The 26033-nt window shown below is 47.4% G+C and overlaps 1 protein-coding gene across 1 annotated transcript in view; it reads right to left on the bottom strand.

Annotated features, from left to right (window-relative positions):
* Positions 1-24190, bottom strand: part of LOC308533246 (gasdermin-C-like) — a gene marked incomplete at both ends in the record, with an annotated part of 48243 nt that extends 24053 nt beyond the window's left edge. The window contains 5 exons of the mRNA XM_081111088.1: positions 8825-8872; positions 11624-11735; positions 18376-18544; positions 23459-23639; positions 23977-24190. Of these exons, the coding sequence (XP_080967214.1) occupies positions 8825-8872; positions 11624-11735; positions 18376-18544; positions 23459-23639; positions 23977-24190 (724 nt within the window). The remainder of the gene's footprint in view (positions 1-8824; positions 8873-11623; positions 11736-18375; positions 18545-23458; positions 23640-23976) is intronic.
* Positions 24191-26033: the final 1843 nt, after the last annotated feature.

Genomic DNA, 26033 nt, shown 5'->3' with positions numbered 1-26033 from the left:
ACACACACACACACACACACACACACTCCAACCCCAGTACTTAAAAGAGACATGGGGCCAGGGGCCTGTGTCACAGCAGTGAGATGAGGAGGTGATGGAGGAACCTGGCTGGGAAAGGATTCCCTGTGGGTTTGTCAGGGCTGAGTCCCAGCAGGGTGTTTATGGGTGTCTAAAGGGGGTCAAGGTCTCACTGCGACTGAGGTCTAAGCATTATTAAAAAGCCAACTCACCTGTTGGAAAGGTTTTCTGATAATCATCATCTGTGATGTGAAGAATCTCTGGGTGAGAAGAAGCCAGGTCAGAAGAGCAGGGTATCCCTCGCGGAGCCTCTCACATCCCAGCACCTGTAGCCCCAAACTTCCTCCTCTGGGCCATGTGTGCCAGCTTTGCTCAGGGTGCCCTGGGGACCCCTTGCATCAGAATCACCTGGGACACTTGTGGAAACTCATTAGAGTCTCTGACCTCACTCCATACCTTCTGCACCAGGCTCTCTAAAAAGGAAGCGAGAACCTGCAGTTTCCATAGGCACCGGGTGATGGTTACCCACTCTAGTCTCACATTGGAGAACTGCCTTGTCCACGGAAAGAAATCGCCGCTTTCCTGCCCTTTGTTTCCCTCTCCCAACTCTCCTCCCTCACACATCTACTCCCTTCCTGCCCTCCTCCTGGGTGGTTTCACATTTCACATAGAGAAATGTTCATGGTTCTGAAACTTGTCTAGCAATCATATTGATGTGTTTGACAAGGGCCAGGAGCCCATGAGGGAAGGAGGCAGAGGGAAAGCAGTCCCATTATAGAGACCCAAAACCATGATGACGCAGTATCCAGGGAGAAGAGAGTCCAAGGCCGGAATAATCAAGTGTGTGGTTGTTGATGATGATGATGTGAGTAAATTCCCAGGAGGACAGACTGCAGTGGGGTGAGGCATGGACAGCAGGTAGGGCGTGAGCAGGGTTCAGAATATTCTTTAAGGAAGTTGGCAGTGAGGGGACACGGGGTGGGAAGAGGGGACACGGGTGAGTGAGGGGTAATGAGGTGGCAGAGACCTGACCTTGTGGTCAGGTCAGGGGAAGGGTCCAGGTGAACTGGAGAGAGGGAAGATAGATTTGGCTCAGCCACCTTATCAGACATTTATCTCCATCAGCTCTGGAGCTAAGATCTCACTTCCATTTCATAGATAACATGGAGGATAGAGGAATTCTTATTTTCTCCAATGCCACAAAGCGAGCAACTTATTGAACTGTTCATTGAATTAGTTTACACTATGAGGTGTTAGGAGGATGAAATTAGTTCATGGAAGTGCAATGCTCACTGCACTGGGCCATTCTTTGTAAAAGTTCCTTCTAGTCACCCTTAGACCTGAACTGTAGAAACAGATGAGCTTCGTGCACCCCCTAGTGGGCAGGAAATAACTTGCAGACACTGCTGTGAGGTTAGCCTTTGGAATCTAACTCCATTTAGTTGACACTTGTCATCACTTTCAAAACATAATTTTCAAGTTTGAGTTCAGCCACTGACTCCATAAGATTGAAGAGTTCATACTCATTCCATCCACAGCCAGTGACAGGAGGGCACTGACTGCAGGACCCATCCTTCACCACATGTTGCAGTGACGTCTATAGTGAACAGTAAGAATGTACACAGGAGAGAGAGAGAGAGAGAGAGAATGAGTGGTATATGTGGTGAGGGAACCCCCAAACTCCAAGGAGACATATCAGGTTGACCTCTACCTGAGACTCAACATTTGGGCACAAAGGCACCAAAGACCCTGAGCTGATTGTTACATGCACCCACAAATGAAGGAACTAATTAATTAATAAAGAAATAATGAATGAATGAATGAATGAGTGAGTGAGTGAGTGAATGAAAACTGGGGATAAGGAAAGAACAAATTTGAAAATAAAACTCGGTTTTCTGAGTTGCTGGAAACCTCCAATTTGGGTTCTGAGATTGGGTCTTCCCTACACAGCAGGCTTCAGGTTCCCGCTTGGTAAACACCTAGTCAGAGGGGTTCCTATATTCTTTATAGAAAGAGTGGCCTTCTCCCTTTCTCATCTGCCACATTTGCTTTACAGTCACTTCCAAGGGTTCTGCCCTCTACTGCCACCTTCCTCTTGCTGAACCTCTTCCTGCTTTATGCCAGTCCATCCCTCCAACTTTCCAACCTTTCCTGACCATTCCCAACCCTTTCTTACCCGTGCTATCCCACAGACCTATGGCCACTCCCCGGGGTCACGGTGGCCAAGGCAGGTCTAATCTACCCTGCTCACCAGATGAGTACAATGACCCTCCCCATCCCCAGCAAACACACACTCACCACTGAGAAGTTCGTCGATGCCTAGAGAGAAATCAAATTAACACCTAAAAGTTATTCTCTGAAGACTCTGGGTCTGTCTACCTTCTGCCCTCTGCTCCCCGACCCCTCTTTTCCATCCACAACTGCCCTTTGCCCAGGGAACCAGAGCCCAGTGGCTCAGATGAGGACAGCCAAGGCAATCACGTGGGGTTTTGGTGGGAAAAAAGGAGCCTTGTGGAGGGATCACATCCCACTTTACAGGCTCCTGTCCACTTAAGGACTGTGGCTGACCTATGCCTGCTGTTGGAAAGAGGAACAGAAGTGGACACTCACAGCAGCTTAGTCTCTGCTCCCCAACACATACACTCCTACCCCAGGACTCAAAGGAGACAGGATCTAACTGTGGACAGGGGCCTGTGTGGGTCACAGCAGTGAGATGAGGAGGTGGTGGAAGAGCCTGGCTGGGGATGGTTTCCCAGTGGGTTTGTCGGGGCTGAGTCTCAGCAGGTGTTTATGGGTCAAAGAGTGTCAAGGGCTCAGCAGGGCCTGAGGTACAAGCAGAGAACCTGACCAACTCACCTGCTGGAAGTTCTGTATAAAAAGCAGGCTCCATGTCGAACCAGTTAACTGGGTGGGAAGAAACCAGGTTTGCAGAGCAGAATATCTGGGCTGGAGCCGCTCACATACCCACACCTGCAGCCCCAAACTTCCTGCTCTGGGCCAGGTGTGCCAGCTTTGCTCAGGTGGCCCTGGGGACCCCTTGCATCAGAATCACGTGGGATGCTTATGGAAACTCAGAGTCCCTGACCTCACTCCATTCCTTCTGAATCAGAGTCCCTAAAAAGGAAGCTAGAACCTACCTTTTCAACAGGCACCTGGGTGATGGTTATCCACTCTAGTCTCACATTGGAGATTGGCTTTTTCCGTGGAAAAGAAATCGCCTCCTCCCTGCCCTTTGTCTTCCTCTCCTGACTCTCCTCCCTCACATGTCTACTCCCTTCCTGCCCTCCTCCTGGGTGGGTTCACATTTCACGTAGAGAAATGTTCATAGTTCTGAAAATTGCCTAACAATGATATTGACGTGTTTGACAAAGGACAGGACAAAGGACATATTAGGTTGACCTCTACCTGGGGCTCATTCCAAGGGTTCTGCCTTCTACTGCCACCCTCCTCGTTTAATCACTTCCTGCTTCATCCGTACAACATCCCGACCTTTATTGACCCTTCCCCACCCTCCCTTACCCTTCCTAACCTACAGAAACCATAGCCAGGCCCAGGGGCCATGGTGGCAAAGGCAGGGGCACTCTGCCCTGCTCACCAGATGAGTACAATGACCCTCCCCAACTCTAGCAAACACACACTCACCAATTCCAGGGCGGGAAGCTACTCTGTTGCCTAGAGAGAAATTAAATTGCCATTCAAGAGTTAGTCTCTGAAGACTCTCAGTTCATCTACATTCTGCCCCCTACTCCCTGACCCCTCTTTTCCATCCACCCCTGCCCTTTGTCCAGAGAACCAGAGCCCAGTGGGTCTGATGAGGACAGCCAAGGTAATCACATGGGGTTTCGGTGGGAAAAAAGGAGCCTTGTGGAGGGATCACATCCCACTTTACAGGCTCCTGTCCACTTAAGGACTGTGGCTGACATATGCCTGCTGTTGGAAAGAGGAACAGAAGTGGACACTCACAGCAGCTTAGTCTCTGCTCCCCAACACACAAACTCCTACGCCAGGACTCAAAGGAGACAGGATCTAACTGTGGACAGGGGCCTGTGTGGGTCACAGCAGTGAGATGAGGAGGTGGTGGAAGAGCCTGGCTGGGGAAGGTTTCCTTGTGGGTTTGCCGGGGCTGAGTCCCAGCAGGTGTTTATGGGTCAAAGAGTGTCAAGGGCTCAGCAGGGCCTGAGGTACAAGCAGAGAACCTGACCAACTTACGTGCTGGAAGTTCTGTATAAAAAGCAGGCTTCATGTTGATGCAGTTATCTGGGTGGGAAGAAACCAGGTTAGCAGAGCAGAATATCTGGGCTGGAGCCGCTCACATACCCACACCTGCAGCCCCAAACTTCCTGCTCTGGGCCAGGTGTGCCAACTTTGCTCAGGTGGCCCTGGGGACCCCTTGCATCAGAATCACGTGGGATGCTTATGGAAACTCAGAGTCCCTGACCTCACTCCATTCCTTCTGAATCAGAGTCCCTAAAAAGGAAGCTAGAACCTGCCTTTTCAACAGGCACCTGGGTGATGGTTATCCACTCTAGTCTCACATTGGAGATTGGCTTTTTCCGTGGAAAAGAAATCGCCTCCTCCCTGCCCTTTGTCTTCCTCTCCCGACTGTCCTCCCTCACATGTCTACTCCCTTCCTGCCCTCCTCCTGGGTGGGTTCACATTTCACGTAGAGAAATGTTCATAGTTCTGAAAATTGCCTAACAATCATATAGACGTGTTTGACAAAGGACAGGACAAAGGACATATTAGGTTGACCTCTACCTGGGGCTCATTCCAAGGGTTCTGCCTTCTACTGCCGCCCTCCTCCTTTAATCACTTCCTGCTTCATCCTCACAACATCCTGACCTTTATTGACCCTTCCCCACCCTCCCTTACCCTTCCTAACCTACAGAAACTATAGCCAGGCCCAGGGGCCATGGTGGCAAAGGCAGGGACACTCTGCCCTGCTCACCAGATGAGTACAAGGAGGAACCCTTCTCAACCCCAGCAAACACACACTCTTATTGGGTGGATGGAGCGTCTTGTGCTGCCTAGAGAGAAATTAAATTACCATTCAAGAGTTAGTCTCTGAAGACTCTCAGTTCATCTACATTCTGCCCCCTACTCCCTGACCCCTCTTTTCCATCCACCCTTGCCCTTTGTCCAGGGAACCAGAGCCCAGTGGCCCAGGTGAGAATGGCAAAGGCAATCACGTGGGATTTCAGTTGTGAAATGTGGCCTCTTGCAGGGATCACATCCCACTTTCCTAGCCCTACAGTCTTCGGTCCACTCAAGGATTGTGCTTGATGTTGGGAAGAGAAACAGAAGTGATCACTCACAAAGGCTTCGTCTCTGCTCCCCCTACACACACACACACACACACACACACACACACACACACACACACCAACCCCAGGACTCAAAAGAGACATGTGGCTCTCCCTGGGGTCAGGGACCTATGTCACAGCAGTGAGATGAGGAGGTGATGGAGGAGCCTGGCTGGGGAAGGTTTCCCTGTGGGTTTGTCGGGGCTGAGTCCCAGCAGGGTGTTTATGGGTCAAAGAGGGTCAAGGTGCCCCTATAGCACCACAGTTTACAATAGCTAAGATTTGGGAATAGCATAAGTGTCCATCAGCAGATGAGTGGATTAAAGAACTGGGGTACAGCTACCCAATGGAATGTCATGCTGGCATAAAAAAGAAGAAACTCTTACATTTGCAACAGCAAGAATGGACCTGGAGAGTACAGTATTATTCTAAGTGAAATAAGCCAGAAAGAAAAGATAAGTATCACGTGACCTCACTCATTTGCGGAATATAATGAACAACATAAACTGATGAAGAATAGACCCAGAGACATAGAAGCATCAAACAGACTGTCCAACCTCAGAGGGAAGGCAGGGGAGGGTGGGGGGTAAGAGATCAACCAAAGGATTTGTATGCATGTATATAAGCATAATGCATGTACACAGACAGTAGGGGAGTGAGGGCATGTGCTGAGAAGTGGGAATGGCCAGGGAGAGGTTAATGGGAGAAAAAGGAGACATATGTCATACTTTAAGAAATAAAGAATTTAAATTTAAAAAGGGGATGGCAAGGTCTAAGCATTATGGCCAACTCACCTTCTATAATGGTTTTCTGATCATCATCAGCAGCAGCAGAAGCATCATCTGTGATGTGAAGAATGCCAAGGTGGGAAGAAGCCGGGTCAGCAGAGCAGGGTATCCCTGCTGGAGCCTATCACATGCCCACACCTGCAGCCCCTACACTTCCTCTTCTGGGCCAGGTGTGCCAGCTTTGCTCAGGGTGCACTAGAGACCCATTCGTCAGAATCACCTGGGATGCTTGTGGAAACTCAAAGTCCATGGCTTCACTCCATACCTTCTGCACCAGGCTCTCCAAAAAGGAAGCTAGAACCTGCGGTTTCCATAGGCACCTGGGTGATGGTTATCCACTCTAGTCTCACACTGGAGAACTGCCTTGTCCATGGAAATGAAATCACCTTCTTCATACCCTTTGTCTTCCTCTCCCAGACACATCTCTTCCTTACACATCTAGGCCCTTTCTGCCCTACTCCTGGGTGGTTTCACATTTCACATAGAGAAATGTTCAAAGTTCTGGAATTCCTACCAATCATGTTTACTAGGTGATTGACAAGGGCCAGGAGCCCATGAAGGAAGGAGGCAGAGGGAAAGCAGTCCCATTATAGGAGACCCAAACCATGGTGACACAGTATCCAGGGAGAAGAGAGTCCAAGGCGGGAATAATCAAGTGTGTGGTTGTTGATGATGACATGAGGAAATTCCCAGTAGGACACACTGCAGTGGGGCGAGGCATGGACAGCAGGTAGGGAGTGAGCAGGGTGCAGAAGATTCTTTAAGGAAGTTGGCAGTGAGGGGACACGGGGTGGGAAGAGGGGACACGGGTGAGTCAGGGGTTATGAGGTGGCAGAGAACTGACCTTGTGGTCAGGTCAGGGGAAGTGTCCAGGTGAACTGGAGAGAGGGAAGATAGATTTGGCTCAGCCACCTTATCAGACATTTATCTCCATCAGCTCTGGAGCTAAGATCTCACTTCCATTTCATAGATAACATGGAGGACAGAGGAATTCTTATTTTCTCCAAAGCCACAAAGCGAGCAACTTATTGAACTGTTCTTTGAATTACTTTACACTATGAGGTGTTAGGAGCATGAAATTAGTTCATGGAAGTGCAGTGCTCACTGCACTGGGCCATTCTTTGTAAAAGTTCCTTCTAGTCACCCTTAGGCCTGAACTGTAGAAACAGATAAGCTTCGTGCACTTTCTAGTGGGCAGGAAATGACTTGCAGACACTGCTGCGAGGTTAGCCTTTGGAATCTAACTCCATTTAGTTCACACTTGTCAACACCACAAAACATAATTTTGAGTTCAGCCACTGACCCCACAAAATTGAAGACCTCATACTCATTCCATCTACAGCCACTGACAGGAGGTCACTGAGAGCAGGACCCAACCTTCACCAGATGTTGCAGGGAGGACTCTATAGTGAACAGTGAGTGTGTACATGTATGCGTGTGTGTGTGTGTGTGTGTGAGAGAGAGAGAGAGAGAGAGAGAGAGAGAGAGAGAGAGAATGTTATATGTGGTGAGGGAACCCACAATCCCCAAGGAGACATATTAGGTTGACCTCTACCTGAGACTCCACATTTGGGCACAAAGGCACCAAGGCCCCAGAGCTGGTTGTTGCATGCACCCACAATTAAATGAAGAGAAGAGAAGAGTGAATAAATAAGGAAAGAGTAAATAAATAAATGAAAAATGGGGCTGAGCAAAGTGTAAATTTGAAGGTAAAACTCAGTTTTCTGGGTTGCTTGGATACCTCTATTTTGGATACTGAGATTGTGTCTTCTCTACCCAGCAGGCTTCAGGTTCCCTCTTAGTAAATACCTAGTCAAAAGGGTTCCTGTATTCTTGCTAGAAAATGAATGACAAGTGATCTTCTCCCTTTCTCTTCTACCATATTTGCTTTAGAGATCATTCCAAGGGTTTTGCCTTCTACTGCCACCAACCTCTTGTTTAATCTCTTCCTGCTCCATGCCAGTCCATCCCTCCAATATTCTGACCTTTCTTGACCCTTCCCCACCCTCCCTTACCCTCCCTAACCTACAGAAACTATGGCCAGGCCCACGGTCTATGGTGGCAAAGGCAGGGACACTCTGTTCTGCTCACAAGGAGGACCCCTTCTCAACCCCAGCAAACACACACTCTTATTGGGTGGATGGAGCGTCTTGTGCTGCCTAGAGAGAAATTAAATTACCATTCAAGAGTTAGTCTCTGAAGACTCTCAGTTCATTTACATTCTGCCCTCTACTCCCTGACCCCTCTTTTCCATCCACCCTTGCCCTTTGTCCAGAGAACCAGAGCCCAGTGGCCCAGGTGAGGATGGCAAAGGCAATCACGTGGGATTTGTTGTAAAATGTGGCCTCGTGCAGGGATCACATCCCACTTTCCTGGCTCTACAGTCTCCTGTCCACTCAAGGATTGTGCTTGCTATTGGAAAGAGAAATAGGAGTGATCACTCACAAAGGCTTAGTCTCTGCTCCCCCTACATACACACACACACACACACACCCACATACACACACACACTCCAACCCCAGTACTTAAAAGAGACATGGGGCCAGGGGCCTGTGTCACAGCAGTGAGATGAGGAGGTGATGGAGGAACCTGGCTGGGAAAGGATTCCCTGTGGGTTTGTCAGGGCTGAGTCCCAGCAGGGTGTTTATGGATGTCTAAAGGGGGTCAAGGTCTCACTGCGACTGAGGTCTAAGCATTATTAAAAAGCCAACTCACCTGTTGGAAAGGTTTTCTGATAATCATCATCTGTGATGTGAAGAATCTCTGGGTGAGAAGAAGCCAGGTCAGAAGAGCAGGGTATCCCTCGCGGAGCCTCTCACATCCCAGCACCTGTAGCCCCAAACTTCTTCCTCTGGGCCATGTGTGCCAGCTTTACTCAGGGTGCCCTGGGGACCCCTTGCATCAGAATCACCTGGGACACTTGTGGAAACTCATTAGAGTCTCTGACCTCACTCCATACCTTCTGCACCAGGCTCTCTAAAAAGGAAGCGAGAACCTGCAGTTTCCACAGGCACCGGGTGATGGTTACCCACTCTAGTCTCACACTGGAGAACTGCCTTGTCCACGGAAAGAAATCGCCGCTTTCCTGCCCTTTGTTTCCCTCTCCCAACTCTCCTCCCTCACACATCTACTCCCTTCCTGCCCTCCTCCTGGGTGGTTTCACATTTCACATAGAGAAATGTTCATGGTTCTGAAACTTGTCTAGCAATCATATTGATGTTTGACAAGGGCCAGGAGTCCATGAAGGAAGGAGGCAGAGGGAAAGCAGTCCCATTATAGAGACCCAAAACCATGGTGACACAGTATCCAGGGAGAAGAGAGTCCAAGGCGGGAATAATCAAGTGTGTGGTTGTTGATGATGATGATGTGAGTAAATTCCCAGGAGGACAGACTGCAGTGGGGCGAGGCATGGACAGCAGGTAGGGCGTGAGCAGGGTTCAGAATATTCTTTAAGGAAGTTGGCAGTGAGGGGACACGGGGTGGGAAGAGGGGACACGGGTGAGTGAGGGGTAATGAGGTGGCAGAGACCTGACCTTGTGGTCAGGTCAGGGGAAGGGTCCAGGTGAACTGGAGAGAGGGAAGATAGATTTGGCTCAGCCACCTTATCAGACATTTATCTCCATCAGCTCTAGAGCTAAGATCTCACTTCCATTTCATAGATAACATGGAGGACAGAGGAATTCTTATTTTCTCCAAAGCCACAAAGCGAGCAACTTATTGAACTGTTCTTTGAATTAGTTTACACTATGAGGTGTTAGGAGCATGAAATTAGTTCATGGAAGTGCAATGCTCACTGCACTGGGCCATTCTTTGTAAAAGTTCCTTCTAGTCACCCTTAGACCTGAACTGTAGAAACAGATGAGCTTCGTCCACCCCGTAATGGGCAGGAAATGACATGCAGACACTGCTGTGAGGTTAGCCTTTGGAATCTAACTCCATTTAGTTGACACTTGTCAACACTTTCAAAACATAATTTTCAAGTTTCAGTTCAGCCACTGACTCCATAAGATTGAAGAGCTCATACTCATTCCATCCACAGCCAGTGACAGGAGGGCACTGACTGCAGGACCCACCTTCACCACATGTTGCAGTGAGGACTCTATAGTGAACATTGAATGTGTGTGTGTGTGTGTGTGTGTGTGTGTGTGTGTGTGTGTGTGTGTGAGATCTTCTATATAATAAAAGGGTAATATGCAAATTGACTGAACAGCAGAACAACCAGTCACTATGACACGGACTGACCACCAGGGGACAGATGCTCAACGTAGGAGGTGTCCCCTGGTGGTCAGTGCACTCCCACAGGGGGAGCACTGCTCAGCCAGAAGCCCAGCTCACGGCTGGTGAGCACAGCTGGGGCAGCACTAAGGATGTCCGACTGACGGGGAGCAGGCCTAAGCCAGCAGTTGGACATCCCTCGAGGGCTCCCAGACTGCAAAAGGGTGCAGGCCAGGTTGAGTGGTCCCTCCCCTCAACCCCTCCACCCCATGTGCACGAATGTCATTCACCAGGCCTCTAGTGTACTAGAGGGTGAAATCCATGCACGGGGGAGGGTGTGTCCCTCAACCTGGCCTGCACCCTCTCTAATCTGGGACTCCTCTGGGGATGTCTGACTCACAATCCAGGACTGCTGTCTCCGAACTGCTCGCCTGCCTGCCTGCCTGATTGCCCCTAACCGCTTCTGCCTGCCAGCCTGATCACCCCCTAACTGCTCTCCTGCCGGCTTGATTGATGCCTAACTGCTCTCCTGCTAGCCATCTTGTGGTGACCATCTTGTGGTGACCATCTTGTGGCGGTCATCTTTTGGTGGCCATCTTGCGGTAGCCATCTTGTGACAACATCGCACGATGCCACCTAGGCTTTTATTATATAGGGGGGAGAGAGAGAGAGAGGCCTCTCTCTGGGACTCCACATTTAGGCAGGGAGAGGCTAAGGACCCTGAGCTGGTTGTGTTTACAATATCCACTATTCGACCCTGTTTGTAGTTGTATTTGTCGCAAATGGTTCTCCCGTGTGAAGTTGAAACCCACTGTGTATTGTAGAAAGGTACATCTTGATGCAGGTGAGGGAGGGAGTGATGCAGACACAATTCTGCATTTATGGTTAGGACTCTGCCTCTGCAGTTTTGTTTGTGGTTGTGCCAATATGTTATGGCCTTTACTGTGGGGTTATGGGTAACCTGGGAGGTCTCTGTGGCTTCCCCAGGTGACCTGGTGAGAGTGGGGGGTACCTTGAATAGAGATGGGTGGTTATAGGATCATGCTTCACCCAGCGCTAAGCACACCTCCACATTGGGGACCCCTTCTGTCCCTGCCTCCCAGAGCAACAATTCAGTGGGATCTTGCTTGGTGGTGGCTGTGGTTAGTGGTGATGTGTGCCCTGGACAGCTGGGAAATGCTACTTCTCTCTGAACAGGTAGAGAAGCCAAGGTTGCCTGATGATGGTCTCCCCTTTTCACTTATCTTCCCAGGAGAAGCAGGACCCCATGCCCCACCACCTCCTTCAGCCTTTGCTTACCCCAGTCTTTCTCGTTGAAAACCAGCTGCTTCCTCTTATAGGCCAGCACCGAGCCCTTCGGCACAGTCAGCTGCTTCTCTGTCACTTTGATACCCTCTGCCTCTCCTCTACCCTGGGAACAGAAGCCAGGTGACACTGTCATACATGCATCTTGTTTCTGTGTGTGTGTATGTTTTTTAAATACATTTTATTCATTTTTTACAGAGAGGAAGGGAGAGGGATAGAAAGTTAGAAACATCAATGAGAGAGAAACGTCGATCAGCTGCCTCTTGCACAACCCCTACTCGGACCCGGGACGCTTGAGTCTGCAGGCCGACGCACTATCCACTGAGCCAAACCGGGTAGGGCAAATCTTGCTTTAAAGTCAAATACTCCATCAAAAAACTACTAGACTTAATACATGAATTTGGCAATGTAGCAGGATACAAAATTAACCCCAAGAAATCTGAGGCATTTCTATACACCAATAGTGAACTTTCAGAAAGAGAGATTATAAAAACAATCCCGTTTACCATCCCACCAAAAAAATTAAGCTACCTAGGAATAAACTTAACTAAAGAGGTAAAAGACCTCTACTCAGAAAACTACAGGACGTTGAAAAAAGAGATAGAGGAAGACATAAACAGATGGAAGAACATACCGTGTTCATGGATTGGTAGAATCAACATCATTAAAATGTCCATACTACCCAAAGCAATCTATAAATTCAATGCAATTCCCATTAAAATGCCAACGGCATACTTCACAGATCTAGAACGAACTCTCCAAAAATTCATCTGGAATAAAAAAAAAGACCCCAAATAGCTGCAGCAATCCTGAGAAAGAACAAAGTAGGTGGGATCTCAATACCAGATATCAAGCTGTATTACAAAGCCACTGTTCTCAAAACTGCCTGGTACTGGCACAAGAATAGGCATATAGATCAATGGAATAGAATAGAGAGCCCAGAAATTGGCCTGAACCAATATGCTCAATTAATATTTGACAAAGGAGGCAAGAACATACAATGGAGTCAAGATAGTCTGTTCAATAAATGGTGTTGGGAAAATTGGACAGATATATGCAAGAAAATGAAACTAGACCACCAACTTACACCATACACAAAAATAAACTCAAAATGGATAAAGGACTTAAATGTACGACAGGAGACCATAAAAATTCTAGAAGAATCCAAAGGCAACAAAATCTCAGACATATGCTGAAGCAATTTCTTCACTGATACAGCTCCCAGGGCACTTGAAACTAAAGAGAAAATGAACAAATGGGACTACATCAAAATAAAAAGCTTCTGCACTGCAAAAGAAACCATCAACAAAACAACAAGAATACCCACTGCGTGGGAAAACATATTTGCCAATGTCATATCTGATAAGGGCCTAATCTCCACAATTTATAGGGAACTCATTCAATTTAACAAAAGGAAGATAAACAATCCAATCAAAAAATGGGCAAAGGACCTAAATAGACACCTTTCAAAGAGGACATTCAGAAAGCCAAGAGACATATGAAAACATGCTCAAAGTCACTAATCATCCGAGAGATGCAAATCAAAACAACAATGAGGTACCATCTCACACCTGTCAGACTGGCTATCATCAACAAATCAACAAACGACAAGTGCTGGAGAGGGTGTGGAGAAAAAGGAACACTCGTGCACTGCTGGTGGGAATGCAGACTGGTGCAGCCACTATGGAAGACAGTACAGAGTTTCCTCAAAAAACTAAAAATGGAACTCCCATTTGACCCTGTAATCCCACTTCTAGGAATATATCCCAAGAAACCAGAAACACCAATCAGAAAGGATATATGTACCCATATGTTCATAGCAGCACAATTCACCGTAGCTAAGACCTGGAAACAGCCTAAGTGCACATCAGTAGATGAATGGATTAGAAAACTGTGGTACATCTACACGATGGAATACTATGCTGCTGTAAAAAAGAAGGAAATCTTACCATTTGCAATGGCATGGATGGAACTGGAGAGCATTATGCTAAGTGAAATAAGCCAGTCAATGAAGGAAAAATACCACATGATCTCACTCATTCATGGATAATAGAGACCATTATAAACTTTTGAACAATAATAGATACAGAGGCAGAGCTGCCTCAAACAGATTGTCAAACTGCAGAGGGAAGGCAGGGGAGGGTTGGGGGGCAGGAGGGAGGGGGGTAAGAGATCAACCGAAGGACTTGCATGCATGCATATAAGCATAACCAATGGACATAAGACACTGGGGGGCAGGGGAGGCCAGGGGATTGTCAACAGTGGGGTTGGGGGGGAAGGACACATATGTAATACCCTTTGTAATACTTTAAGCAATAAAAATAATAAATAAATAAATAAATAAATACTCTAAAAAATAAAATTTGTTTAAAACAAGAAATAAATAAAATTTTAAAAAATAAAGTCAAATACATCTCCCTACCCTGTTTGGCTCCATGGATAGAGCATTGGCCTGCGGACTCAAGGGTCCCAGGTTCGATTCTGGTCAAGGGCATGTACCTTGGTTGCGGGCACATCCCCAGTGGGGAGTGTGCAGGAGGCAGCTGATCGATGTTTCTAACTCTCTAGTCCTCTCCCTTCCTCTCTGTAAAAAAAATCAATAAAATATATTTTAAAAAAAAATAAATAAATAAAGTCAAATACATCTAGAAAGCTCATGAGAAAAGGGATCAGCAGCCCCCTGCTCTCACCCTCTCTACTCCTGGTTTCTAGTTCCTGCTCTTTTTTCCTTATTTCATCCATATTTACCTTCACATCCCTCAATTTCATGTTGATATGGCAATGATTAGATTTTTATATATTCAGGTATATCTAGTCATTTTCTCTTGTTGATGATGAGGCTTTCATTTTCCTACTCTTTATAGGAGCCGAAGCAATTGATAAAAGGGTAATACCCAACTCCAGCCTCTTCTAGTCTTCCTTGCAGGGCAAGGGCATCATCCAAATCTAGTTCCCTCTACCCTCCTGCCACATCCAAGGGGGGAGAGAGCACTGAGAAGCTCTTGTGAATCCACAGCCCAGGGCACAGGCTCACTAAAAAAATAAACGCTGAGACCCAGCCACGGCACTTCAGAGCGCTTCCCTTCTCATACATCTACCGCCATACCAATAAAGGCAGGATTACCAGAGTTCCTTTATCACATGTATCATGGCCAACTTTCAACAAAAACAAATATTACAAGGCATATTCAAAGGCAACAAACACCATTTTAAAAGACAGGTCAAATTGAGAATCAGACTCAATTATAACATAGATATTGGAATTCTTAGACTGGGAATTTTAAAGCAGTGATTAGTTTGCTAAGAGAGCTAATAGAAAACAGACAAAATGCAAGAGCAAATGGGTAATGTAAGCAGAGAGATGAAAATTATAAGAAAAAAATCAGAAAGAAATGCTAGAGAGATAAGAATACTAAAACAGAAATAAAGACCCTTTGTTTGGCTCATTAGTAGACTGGACACAAGTGAGAGAAAAACCTCTGCACTTGAGGAAATCTCAACAGAAATCTCAAAACTGAAAAGCAAAGGAAAAATGACTAAAAAATGAAACATAATATCCAAGAACTGTGGGACAACTACAAAAGTTGTAGCATACATGTAATGATAATATAAGGAGAAGAGAAAGGAAGAGAAAAAATATTTGAAGCAATAATAACTGAGGATTTCCCCCAAATAAATGTCAGACATGAAATCACAGATCTGGGAAGCTCAGAGAATGCCAAGCAATAAAAATAAAGTTTAAAATTTTAGAACTATGAATTCAAACTGCAGAAAATGACAGATAAAGAAAATATACTAAAAGTCAGGGGATATTGAAAGAAGTCAGTTATTTCTTGTTTGCTGTTATTTCCACTATTTTTTGGGGGGAGGGCTTTATGATTTTATACCTTGCTCAATAGGAACATGACAATAAGGTATTTGAGGATACAAGTAAAACCAATATCTACACTAATAAAAGAGAAAAATGGTAATTGGCGTACAATGCTACCCTTTTCATTGGCTAATCAGGGCTATATGCAAATTAACTGCCAACTAAGATGGCAGTTAACTGCCAACAAAGATGGCGGTTAATTTGCATATGTAGGCACAATGCAGGGAGGTGAAAGGGAAAGCAGGAAGAAGCCCCCTGCCACTGACAGTGATCGGAAACCCAGCGGGGAGCTAAGAGCTGGGGGGCAGGGCAAAGGTGGCTCTGGGGCCGCCTTTGCCCTGCCCCCCAGCCATGATCGGAGAATCAGGCACCTTTGCCGCCCTGGCCAGTGATAGCAGGAAGTAGGGGTGGAGCCAGCGATGGGAGCTGGGCACGGTCGAAGCTGGCAGTCCCAGGAGCTAGGGGTCCCTTGCCTGGGCCTAAAGTGAAGCCCACCATCGCGGGGCCGCTGCAGCTGCGGGTCCCCACTGCCTGGGCCGGACGCCTCTGCCAGAGGCGTTAGGCCTGGGAAGGGGCAAAGCCTGCAACTGTGGGGAGCTGGGGTCCCCTGCCCAGGCCTAGTGCCTCGGCCAGAGGCATTAGGCCTGGGCAGGGGCAGAGCGGGAGATCGCGGGGAGCTGGGAGTCCCCTGCCCAGGCCTAATGTCTTGGCCAGAGGCGTTAGGCCTGGGCAGGGGTGGAGCCTGCAACCGCGGGGAGCTGGGGGTCCCCTGCCCAGGCATGACACCTCTGCCGGAGGCCTCAGGCCTGGTCAAGGGGCCGATCCGGTGATTGGTGATCGGAGGGTGATGAGGGTCAACTCCTCTGGCCGAGGCATCAGGCCTGGGCGGGAGGCTGGGGGTCCCCTGCCCAGGCCTGATGCCTGGGCCAGAGGCATCAGGCCTGGGTGGGGGGCGGAGCCGGAGATTGGGGGGTATGATGGCCCCCTTGCCTAGGCCTGAAGCCTGGGTCAGAGGCATCAGGCTTGGGCGGGGGGTGGATCAAGCAATCAGAGGAAGATGGGAGTCCCCTGTCCAAGCCTGACACCTCTGGCAGAGGCGTCAGGCCTGGGCAAGGGGCAGAGCCAGCAATCGGAGGGGTCTAGGGGTCCCCTGCCCAGGCCTGACGCCTGGGCCAGAGGCATCAGGCCTGGGCTGGGGGCAGAACCAGTGATGGGGGGAAATGAGGGTCCCCTGCCCAGGCCTGACACCTCTGTCAGAGGTGTCAGGCCTGGGCAATGGGCCGATCCTGTGATTGGAGGGTGATGGGGGTCAACGCCTGAGGGCTCCCAGTATGTGAGAGGGGGCAGGCTGGGCTGAGGGACACTCCCCCACACACACATCCAGTGCACGAATTTCGTGCACCGGGCCCCTAGTCTTGCTATAAAAGGAAGATGGATTTTAGTTCTACAAAAAAAATAGTTTTAGTTTTGTAAAGCCTTTTTGTTATTATGTAGTTCTTCCATTTAATTTCTATTGTGGTAAAACACACACACACACACACACACACACCAAAAATGTAGTATTTCACCAATTTTTAGGTGTACAGTACAGTATTGTATTTTCATTTTCATTTGTCTAGAGCAGTGATGGCGAACCTTTTCAGCTCGGCGTGTCAGCATTTTGAAAAACCCTAACTTAACTCTGGTGCCATGTCACATATAGAAATTTTTTGATATTTGCAACCAGAGTAAAACAAAGACTTATATTTTTGATATTTATTTTATATATTTAAATGCCATTCAACAAAGAAAAATCAACCAAAAAAAATGAGTTCACGTGTCAGAGGTGTCATAGGTTCACCATCACTGGTCTAGAGATATTTTCTGATCTCCCTCATGGTGTCTTCTTTGACCCATGGGAGGTTCAAGAGTGTATTTCTTAGTGTCCATATATTTGTGAATGTGTTAGTTTTCCATTTGTTATTGATCTCTAGTTTCCTTCCTCTGTGGCCAGAGAAGATATCTGGTGTAACTTCAGGCTTCTTAAACTTGGTCAGACTGATAAGGAAGCTGGAAAACGCTCTGGGTGTACGTGGGGAGAACGTGTGTGCTACTCGGCAGCATGTCCTGTCTATGTCTGTTAGGGAATGTAGTTCAATTAATCTACATGGCGCTGCTCAAGTCCTCCATTTCCTCATTGATCTTTTGTCTGATTGACCAAAACAAAATTGATGCAACCATGACCAAGGTGATACATAAACTGTTTAACAACATCACAGCCCATGGCCAACACTTAGCACCTGTCTGCCTGGGAAGAGCTGTGACAGTGGGGGGCGGGGGGTGCCCCAAGATTGTCTCCTGTTCTCAGAAAGCCAGTTTCCCAGCCCAAGCAGATGGAAACCCAAAGTTGAAGGTCAAACACCCTTCACACTGGAGCAATGTTTCACTTGTTCAAACTCCCCTCTTCCAAGACAAAATCACCGACCTTGGGGAAATTAGTTCAGAATTCCACTTTTTTCCTTGAGTTCTTATTCTTCTAAGTGAGGACAAACTACACATAAAATATATAATGTGTAAGAGCACATTATAACACACACTATCTGATAAATGAATTTACTTATATAATTGAACGTACTATCGTTGGTTTTTGTGAGTGAGTTATATCATTTCTATGAGCCTGAAGGCATTTAAATCTCCCGCCTGCTACCCATCCTTCTCAGGAAGCCACGGCATTTAGGGAACTTCAACCACTGAGGTTTGGTAGTAGGGTCTCTCATTTCTTCCAGCATAAAATCCCTTTAGATTTGCCAGAATCCATCCCTTACTAAAGCAAATGTAATACCACATATAATTAAATCTACTTGCTATTTTATCGATCAGTGTCCCCACCTCATACCTTGACCAAAATATCCAGAGGGAGGGAGAATTTCCCCGAGATCTTCTTGCTGCTGAGATCCGTCAGCACAGCGCTGTTGCACAGCTCCACGGTGTCGGTCACAACATACAGATTCACCCCTGCTTCCCGGCACTGCCTCAGGAAGGCCGGCTCTGGGTCCAGAAGTTTCCTGTGCGGAGGAGAGGGTCAGAGTGGGAACAGATGCCTTCCCGGGTGGCCCTGCATCACCCTCCTCCTCAGGACCTGGAAGGGGTGTTCCTGCCACAGGCAGAAAGATCCTGGCAGATGGGGTAAGTTCCCAAGAAAAGTGAAACATCTTTGCTACGCAGGGTGCAGGGGCCCCATTTTCTGATGGGGGCATGGGAAGGAGAGTGCGCAAGCCATTTTGTGAAAGGCATCAGCATTTTCTAAAATTATATTGGTCCTGTTAAAAGGTAATTTATAGATGCCCAGTGCCAGGGCCTCCCAACTGAAGAGGCCGGGAGTGGACAGGTCCATGTGGTTGACAACAGTCCCCAGGGACCCTGAACATTGTTCAGAGACACAGCCAGGGTGGGGTGGGGGCAAACAGACGTTTATCTGTTTATGATGAAGCAGAAGGTGCTGGATGAGTTTCCAGGACAAGCACATGGGGATGTGGACAGAGTAACTGTCCCTGGCAGGTGGCTGGGAGGGCTGCCATGAAGATGCAGGTCTGGGTGGGGACATGACGGGTTGAAAGTACTGAAGACAGATTTCATCTGCATGTCTGTTCTCAGACTCAACTCTCATTCCACTAAAGGCCCCACTGGGTTGGCGTCCTGTAGAGAGTGGAAGGAAATACTGAGAGATCCTTGCATTGCTTTTCAGTGGAGGAGGTCACTGAGCCGCCAGTGTGAGCTTTCCCATCGCCCTTTGGGAGAAGTCAAGGCCCTTACCGTGTCTCTAAGATGTTATGTCATCTGACATTCACTCACCTCCAAGCCTCACTTCTGTCACCTTCATCCTGGTTGATTAAGCTCCCACCTCACTGACTTTCCGCGGCTCCTGAAAACGCCAAGCTGGTCCTGGTCCAGGCTTCAGACCCCTCATCTGGACCACTATCCTCCTGCTCTTTGCTCCCTTTATTCTGCAGGTCTCAGTTCAACTGTTAGCTCCACAGAGAGACCTAAATAGGCCCCTCCCTCCAGCCCCTCTTGCACCAGCTCCTGACACTACCCACATCCAGTTATCAAAAGTGTCTCACTGCCTTTCTTTTCACATTGCAAGTTTGACCTCAGACAGACTTTTTTTTCTTGGTGCTGGATAATAAAAAGTGTCCCTCAAATTGGAGCCTCTTCAACTGCTGAAAAATTTCTAGGACAAATTTTGTTTTATTTTTCTGCAGCTAAAACCCACATACTCTTTTACACCATAAAGTCTTTGTAAATGTTAGTTCTAATAAGTCTTACAAGACACCAGGAGAAACTGTGCCACACCCGGTCAAAGTAGCTTTCAGTCTCCAATAGCCTGGGATTTTCACTAGTTGCTTTAGTATTTCTTTGCACTGATAGAAATACTATTTAGGCCTGGCCTGTGTTGCTCAGTGGTTCTGTGTCAACCTATGAATCAGGAGGTCACAGTTCAAATCCCAATCAGGGCACATGCCTGGGTTGCAGGCTCAATCCCCAGTAAGGGGTGTGCAGGAGGCAGCCAATCTCTCTCATCATTGATGTTTCTATTGCTGTCTCCCTCTCCCTTCCTCTCTGAAATAAAAATATTTTTTTAAAAGAAATACTCTTTAGAGAGAAACCAAGATGGCGGCATAGGTAAACACCTGAAATTGCTGCCTCGCACAACCACTTCAAAAATACAACTAAAAGACAAAACAGACATCATCCAGAACCACAGGAAGGCTGGCTAAGTGGAAATTCTACAACTAGAAGGAAAGCAAAGCACACTGAGACTCAGAGGAGGAGCGGAAGTAAAGTGCAGAGGTACAGAGGCCAAAAGGGCTGGCAGCTGAGGACATGGCACATGCGGAAAGGGCTGGCAACCGAAGACAAGGCACACACGGAAAGGGCTGGCAACTGAGGACGCAGCTGTCTTTTTGAATCAGGAGGAAGACACAGGACCCTGACTGCTCTGAACTCCAGTTACAGGAAGTCTCTGGGGACCCAGACTCATGCGCGAGGAAACTGGACTGTCTGGCAGCGGGCAGAACTTGGAACTAGAGGGCGGCTTTATCTCAGAGGAGCTTGCAGCGATTACCTCAGGACACTGAGACAGGGGCCTCTTAGGGCAGGACTGAGGATCAGTTATAGCTGTTTGCTCCACCCTATTGATTCCCTGAGACCTTGCTGCACCCAAGCTGCGCAGAGGCTTTTGCATATGAATGCCCTGGCCCTTTGCAATCTAAAATTAACTAACAAACTGCAGCTGAATCAGAGAAGCCCAGAACATCCAAAAGAAGGCCCAAGGCCCCACAGCAGCTTGCATTGCTTCACAGCTGGGCCTCATCTGGGCACCTCCAACTCCAAACAAGAAAGGGGAATCTGCAGATCTCTCCATATCTCCTGCTGGGTAGCCTCAGGCAGAGGCTAAATTAGCACCTCCTTAGAGATCCAAGAGCCAGTGTACCCAGTGGTCAGAGTGGGACCATCCAAATTACAACTCCTCAGATCCATAAGGGACACACTCAGGGGGAAGACTCAGTGAGCACCAAAGCCCCACTGAAGCAAGTATTGTCCCATAAGGGTGTCTTCAGCATAGAAGTTCGCCCACATAGACACAGCTGATTCTCACAGCCAATTGGCCTGGAGGTCAATTCCTCCCAGTGATACCTACAACAATCAAGGCTTAACTACAACAAGACAGTGCACAAAACCCACACAGTGGTGCACTAAGAGTGTCCACCTGAGGTAACTGGGGAGGCTGAGCCACTGGGCCCTATAGGACACCTAGCACAAAAAGCCACTCTATCAACACAGAAAAGCAGCCAAAATGTGGAGACAAAGAAACAGGTCACAAATGAAAGAAATGGAGGAAAGCAAACTATTGGATATAGAGTTCAAAACCATGGTTATAAGGTTTTTCAAGCATTTTCTAGAAACCGCTGATAAATTTAATGAGACCCTGAAGGACATGAAAAATGACCAACTAGAAATTAAGCATACACTGGCTGAAATAAAGAATAATATACAGAGATCCAACAGCAGACAAGAGGATCCCAAGAATCAAGTCAAAGATTTGAAATAGGAAGAAGCAAAAAACACCCAACCAGAAAAGCAAAATGAAAAAAGAATCCAAAAATACGAAGATAATGTAAGGAGCCTCTGGGACAACTTCAAGCATACCAAAATCTGAATTTTAGGGGTGCCAGAAGAAGAGAGAGAGCAAGATATTGAAAACCTATTTGAAGAAATAATGACAGAAAACTTCCCCTACCTCCTGAAAGAAATAGACTTACAAGTCCAGGAAGCGCAAAGAACCCCAAACAAAAGGAATCCAAATAGGACCACACCAAGACACATCATCATTAAAATGCCAAGGGCAAAAGACAAAGAGAGAATCTTAAAAGCAATAAGAGAAAAATAGTCAGTTACCTACAAGGGAGTACCCATACGACTGTCAGCTGATTTCTCAACAGAAACTATGCAGGCCAGAAGGGAGTGGCAAGAAATATTCAAAGTGATGAATAGCAAGAACCTACAACCAAGATTACTTTACCCAGCAAAACTATCATTCAGAATTGAAGGTCAGATAAAGAGCTTCACAGATAAGAAAAAGCTAAAGGAGTTCATCACCACCAAACCAGTATTATATGAAATGCTGAAAGGTATTCTTTAAGAAGAGGAAGAAGAAAAAGGTAAAGATAAAAATTATGAACAGCAAATACATATTTTTCAATAAGTGAATCTAAAAACCAAGTGAATAAAAAATCTGATGAACAGAGTAAACTGGTGAATATAATAGAATGAGGGGCATAGAAAGGGAGTGAACTGACAATTCTCGGGGGAAAGGGGTGGGGGTGTGCAGGAAGAGACTGGACAAAAATCGTACACCTATGGATGAGGAGAGTGGGAGGGGTAAGGGCAAAGGGAGGGGTGGGAACTGTGTGGAGGGGAGCTATGGGGGGAAAAAAGAGGAACAACTGTAATAATCTGAACAATAAAGATTTAATTTGAAAAAAAAAATACTCTTTAAATTGAAATCTCTGTTTCTAAAAGGTCTTTTCCCACAGGCACTGAGGTAAATTAAATTCTAACACTCTGAGCTACACTTCGTTTTCAGAGCCTTTGCCTCACTTAAATTAATACTTTAACTTATTTTTTATTGCTTATTTTTCTCACTCTCTGCATGTCCCCTGCCCCAGTAAATACGTTTTAGGGCAGAAATTTTTATCTGTCTTGTTATTACTCTAGTCTCACCACAAAACAGCATAGTAATGGACAACTGCAGCTTTTTCTTTTTTTAATATACAGTGGGGCCTTGACTTACGAGTGTCCTGACTAACGAGTTTTTCAAGATACAAGACATCTCTCAGCCGATTTTTTGAGTTGGGAGCTAAAACTAGGGTTATGACCCAATTTCAGATGCCCCACCGCTAGTTGGGATATCTTCAGATACCCCACTGCTAGTTGGCGCAGCGAACGTCACAGTGAATGCCACAACATCAGCCTGATTCGACATACGAGTAATTTCAGTTACGAGCTCTGTCACAGAACGAATTAAACTCGTAAGTCAAGGCCCCACTGTATTTTTATTTATTTCAGAAAGGAAGGGAGAGGGAGAGATAAATAGAAACATCAATGAGGAGAGTCATTTATCAGCTGCCTCCTGCACGCCCCCCACTGGGATTGAGCCTGTAACCCAGGCATGTGTCCTGACCGAAAATCGAATATGACCTCCTGGTTCATAGATCAACTCTCAATCACTGAGCCACACCAGCCAGGTGACAACCGCACCCTTAGTGAAGACTTATTAGATAACTAATTACTGTTCCATGAAGGAATGAACAGGTGAACATCCAAAAAGGGCAGCATGATCTGGGGTGTCATCCTCTTTGTCCACGAGGAGAGCTCCGCGTGGGGCCCATTGACCAGGTCCCTCCCCCTGTCCTCACCTCTTCTCAAGCTCTGTCCAGGTTTCGAGTGGGGTACTAACAATCTGGTACTCGAGGGAGTACCCTCGGCAGGCAGCAGTCTCCCCCGACAAGTCCGTTTCTGCCCCAGCATTCACGCTCCCAGCCACCTGCTGCTTCATGACCTTAGTGTCTTTGAGGATGGCAAACACCACAGTAGCACCTGGAAAAGAACAAGGTGTCTGAGGTTCAACCAAGAATTCCCACTGGAACAGCTGGGAAATGGCATGGAAATGGACTGAGCCCTAGCTCGCCCCAGCTCTCCTACTCAACTGAATCTCTCAACCGAGAAGCTAACTCATCAGCCAACATTTTGAGTGTAAATTACTCCTAAGGACGTTTGAATCCACCCAGGGGCTGGATAACAGGGATACTGTCCTAACCCTAAGGAATGATGAGGTCCCCTGTGTGGGTGTCTCAGCATTTCTTGCCTGCGGCACCCCTTCTCCCTGCACCCTTGTTTTGCAGCCCCTGCCTCCTATGCCCCTGGCTGACAATACCTGGGTTTGAAGAACCTGGTTCAAGGATGTCCATGAGGAAGGCGTCAAGTGGGACATCGGGTAGTTGCCAAAACCGAGAGCGAGCCTTCTTCCTCCGTATTAGAGAAAACCGGTGTATCTTGGAGGCACTTAGCAAGCATTTGACAGGTCTGAGCTCTCGGTCTCCGATCGCTTCGACCAATTTCTTGGTAGTTCTCTCAAACATGGAGGGCATGTTGCTAGGGGCAGAGAGAAGGGAAGCACAAAGATCAGGTGGGTCTTACAGATTAGATTAGAAGAGTTTTCCCGTGTCATGTAGAGAGAGTTGGCAGTGGCTTGACTGTGTCATAGGCCTTTGTCGTATATTCACAGTGAAGTCGCATGCATGTGCAAGTGACCCCCTGTTACCTGGAACGGCCCCTGGGTCTTCCTTAGATAACTGTCCATCAGGATGGTCTTTAGTGAACAGATGAGATACCGAGACCTGAGTCCCTGCTGGGTCAGGGGACCAATGAGCACTTGCTTAACTTGTTAGAAGTGCCAAAGAGGAGGTAAGCTCCCCTCCAAAACCAAATGTACGCACTTCCTTATGCCACCACAGTTCCCATCAAGCTGGCCACACTGTACGATGGTTAGTCCCCCTGGAGGAGTGATTGTTAGTGTGTGTAAACTACCTGTGTTCAGTGCTGCAAAGCCCTTGCTTTCTAAGACCTTACTGAGTCTTGCTGTGACTGAAACAGAACAAGAGTGTGGCTGTCACAAAGGTGGGCATGAGATGGTTAAATAAAAGCCCAGACACCTGCACTGTTGTGCTAAGTGGACCCTGACTCACCAAAAAATTATGAAGTGCTTCATTGCTAAGTGTCAGGGGCTTTGGATGGGTAATTGTCAAATTGTTATCATCAACCTGTAGTCTCAACCTGTAGCCGTCAACCTGTAGACATCAACCTGTAGTCCTCAACCTGGATGACACTCTCATTGTGCTTTTAAACACTTTCTATTTCAAAGAATGACGCCAGTAAGGTGGCAGAAGAGGACCTTTCAGTCCTCATCCCTGCACAGAAACACCAGTTCTAACAACCATCTGTGGACCAGAGTTCCAGAGTGTGCTAGCGTGGAAATGTTTAAACTAAGCCCCTGTGAGGAAGTTTTGAGAACTCTAATCACAAGGCTTATGGGGGACTTTCGGAGATTTGTTTTTTTTGCTCAGCTAACTGCAAAATTAGCTTATGTAACTCACTTGCTCTGCACGGTTGTCTGTCAGGATGTGGTTTCAGCCTTTAAAACCCCAGCTCTGCATCTGGTCAGGCTGCTCTCTGGACTCCCTTTGAGGAGAAAGGATGAGCAGTCACTGGCCAGTAATAAAGGCTCTTAAATTGTAATTGGAGTGGACTCTTGTGGTCATTCGGTCACTCACACTCCACAACATTTGGAGGCCCCAGTGAGATAGACCGGCCATTGACCAGTCCCGAAACCAGAGTCCAGGGAAGACACCCAGACTCTCGGACCTAGGGGGAGATCTCTGAGAGACATTCCTCAGCCCCGGGACCGATAGAGTTTGGCGGGTCTGTCCGAAAATTGTCTAATTGACTTCAACTGGAGCCATCGGGATCTGATTCTTACCGGTAAGAAGACTCAATTCTTTTGAGTCCCGATTCTGGTTCTGTGGGCCTGTCTGGGGTCTCCAGAAGGCTGTACGCAGCATTACTTCCGTTGAGACCAGATCCCGAAGCACGATGGTGCTTGGCTATCCTGGGTCTGGTTGTCATTTGTTTTGTCTGTCTTGCTCTCTATGTTCAATTTGTCTTTATTGTTAAAATGGGACAGTCTGCTCCTGGCACTGTTTGCACGCCTCTGCAATGTTTTTTGAAAAATTTTCAGGACTTCAAACAGAGAGCATACGACTACGGAACCCCTGTTAACACTTTTGATTTACGGAAGCTCTGTGAGCGGGAATGGCCCACCTTCCCGCAGACTGAGTGGCTCCCAGAGGGGTCAATGGACCTTGGATGGACCTTGGGTTGGCACATCAGGTCCAGGCTGTAATTTTTGGAAATCCCGGACATCCTGACCAAATT

The sequence above is a fragment of the Myotis nattereri genome, assembly GCF_964212035.1.
Source record: "Myotis nattereri genome assembly, chromosome: 17".
Lineage (NCBI taxonomy): Eukaryota > Metazoa > Chordata > Mammalia > Chiroptera > Vespertilionidae > Myotis > Myotis nattereri.
This window is presented reverse-complemented; position numbering and strand designations above follow the sequence as displayed.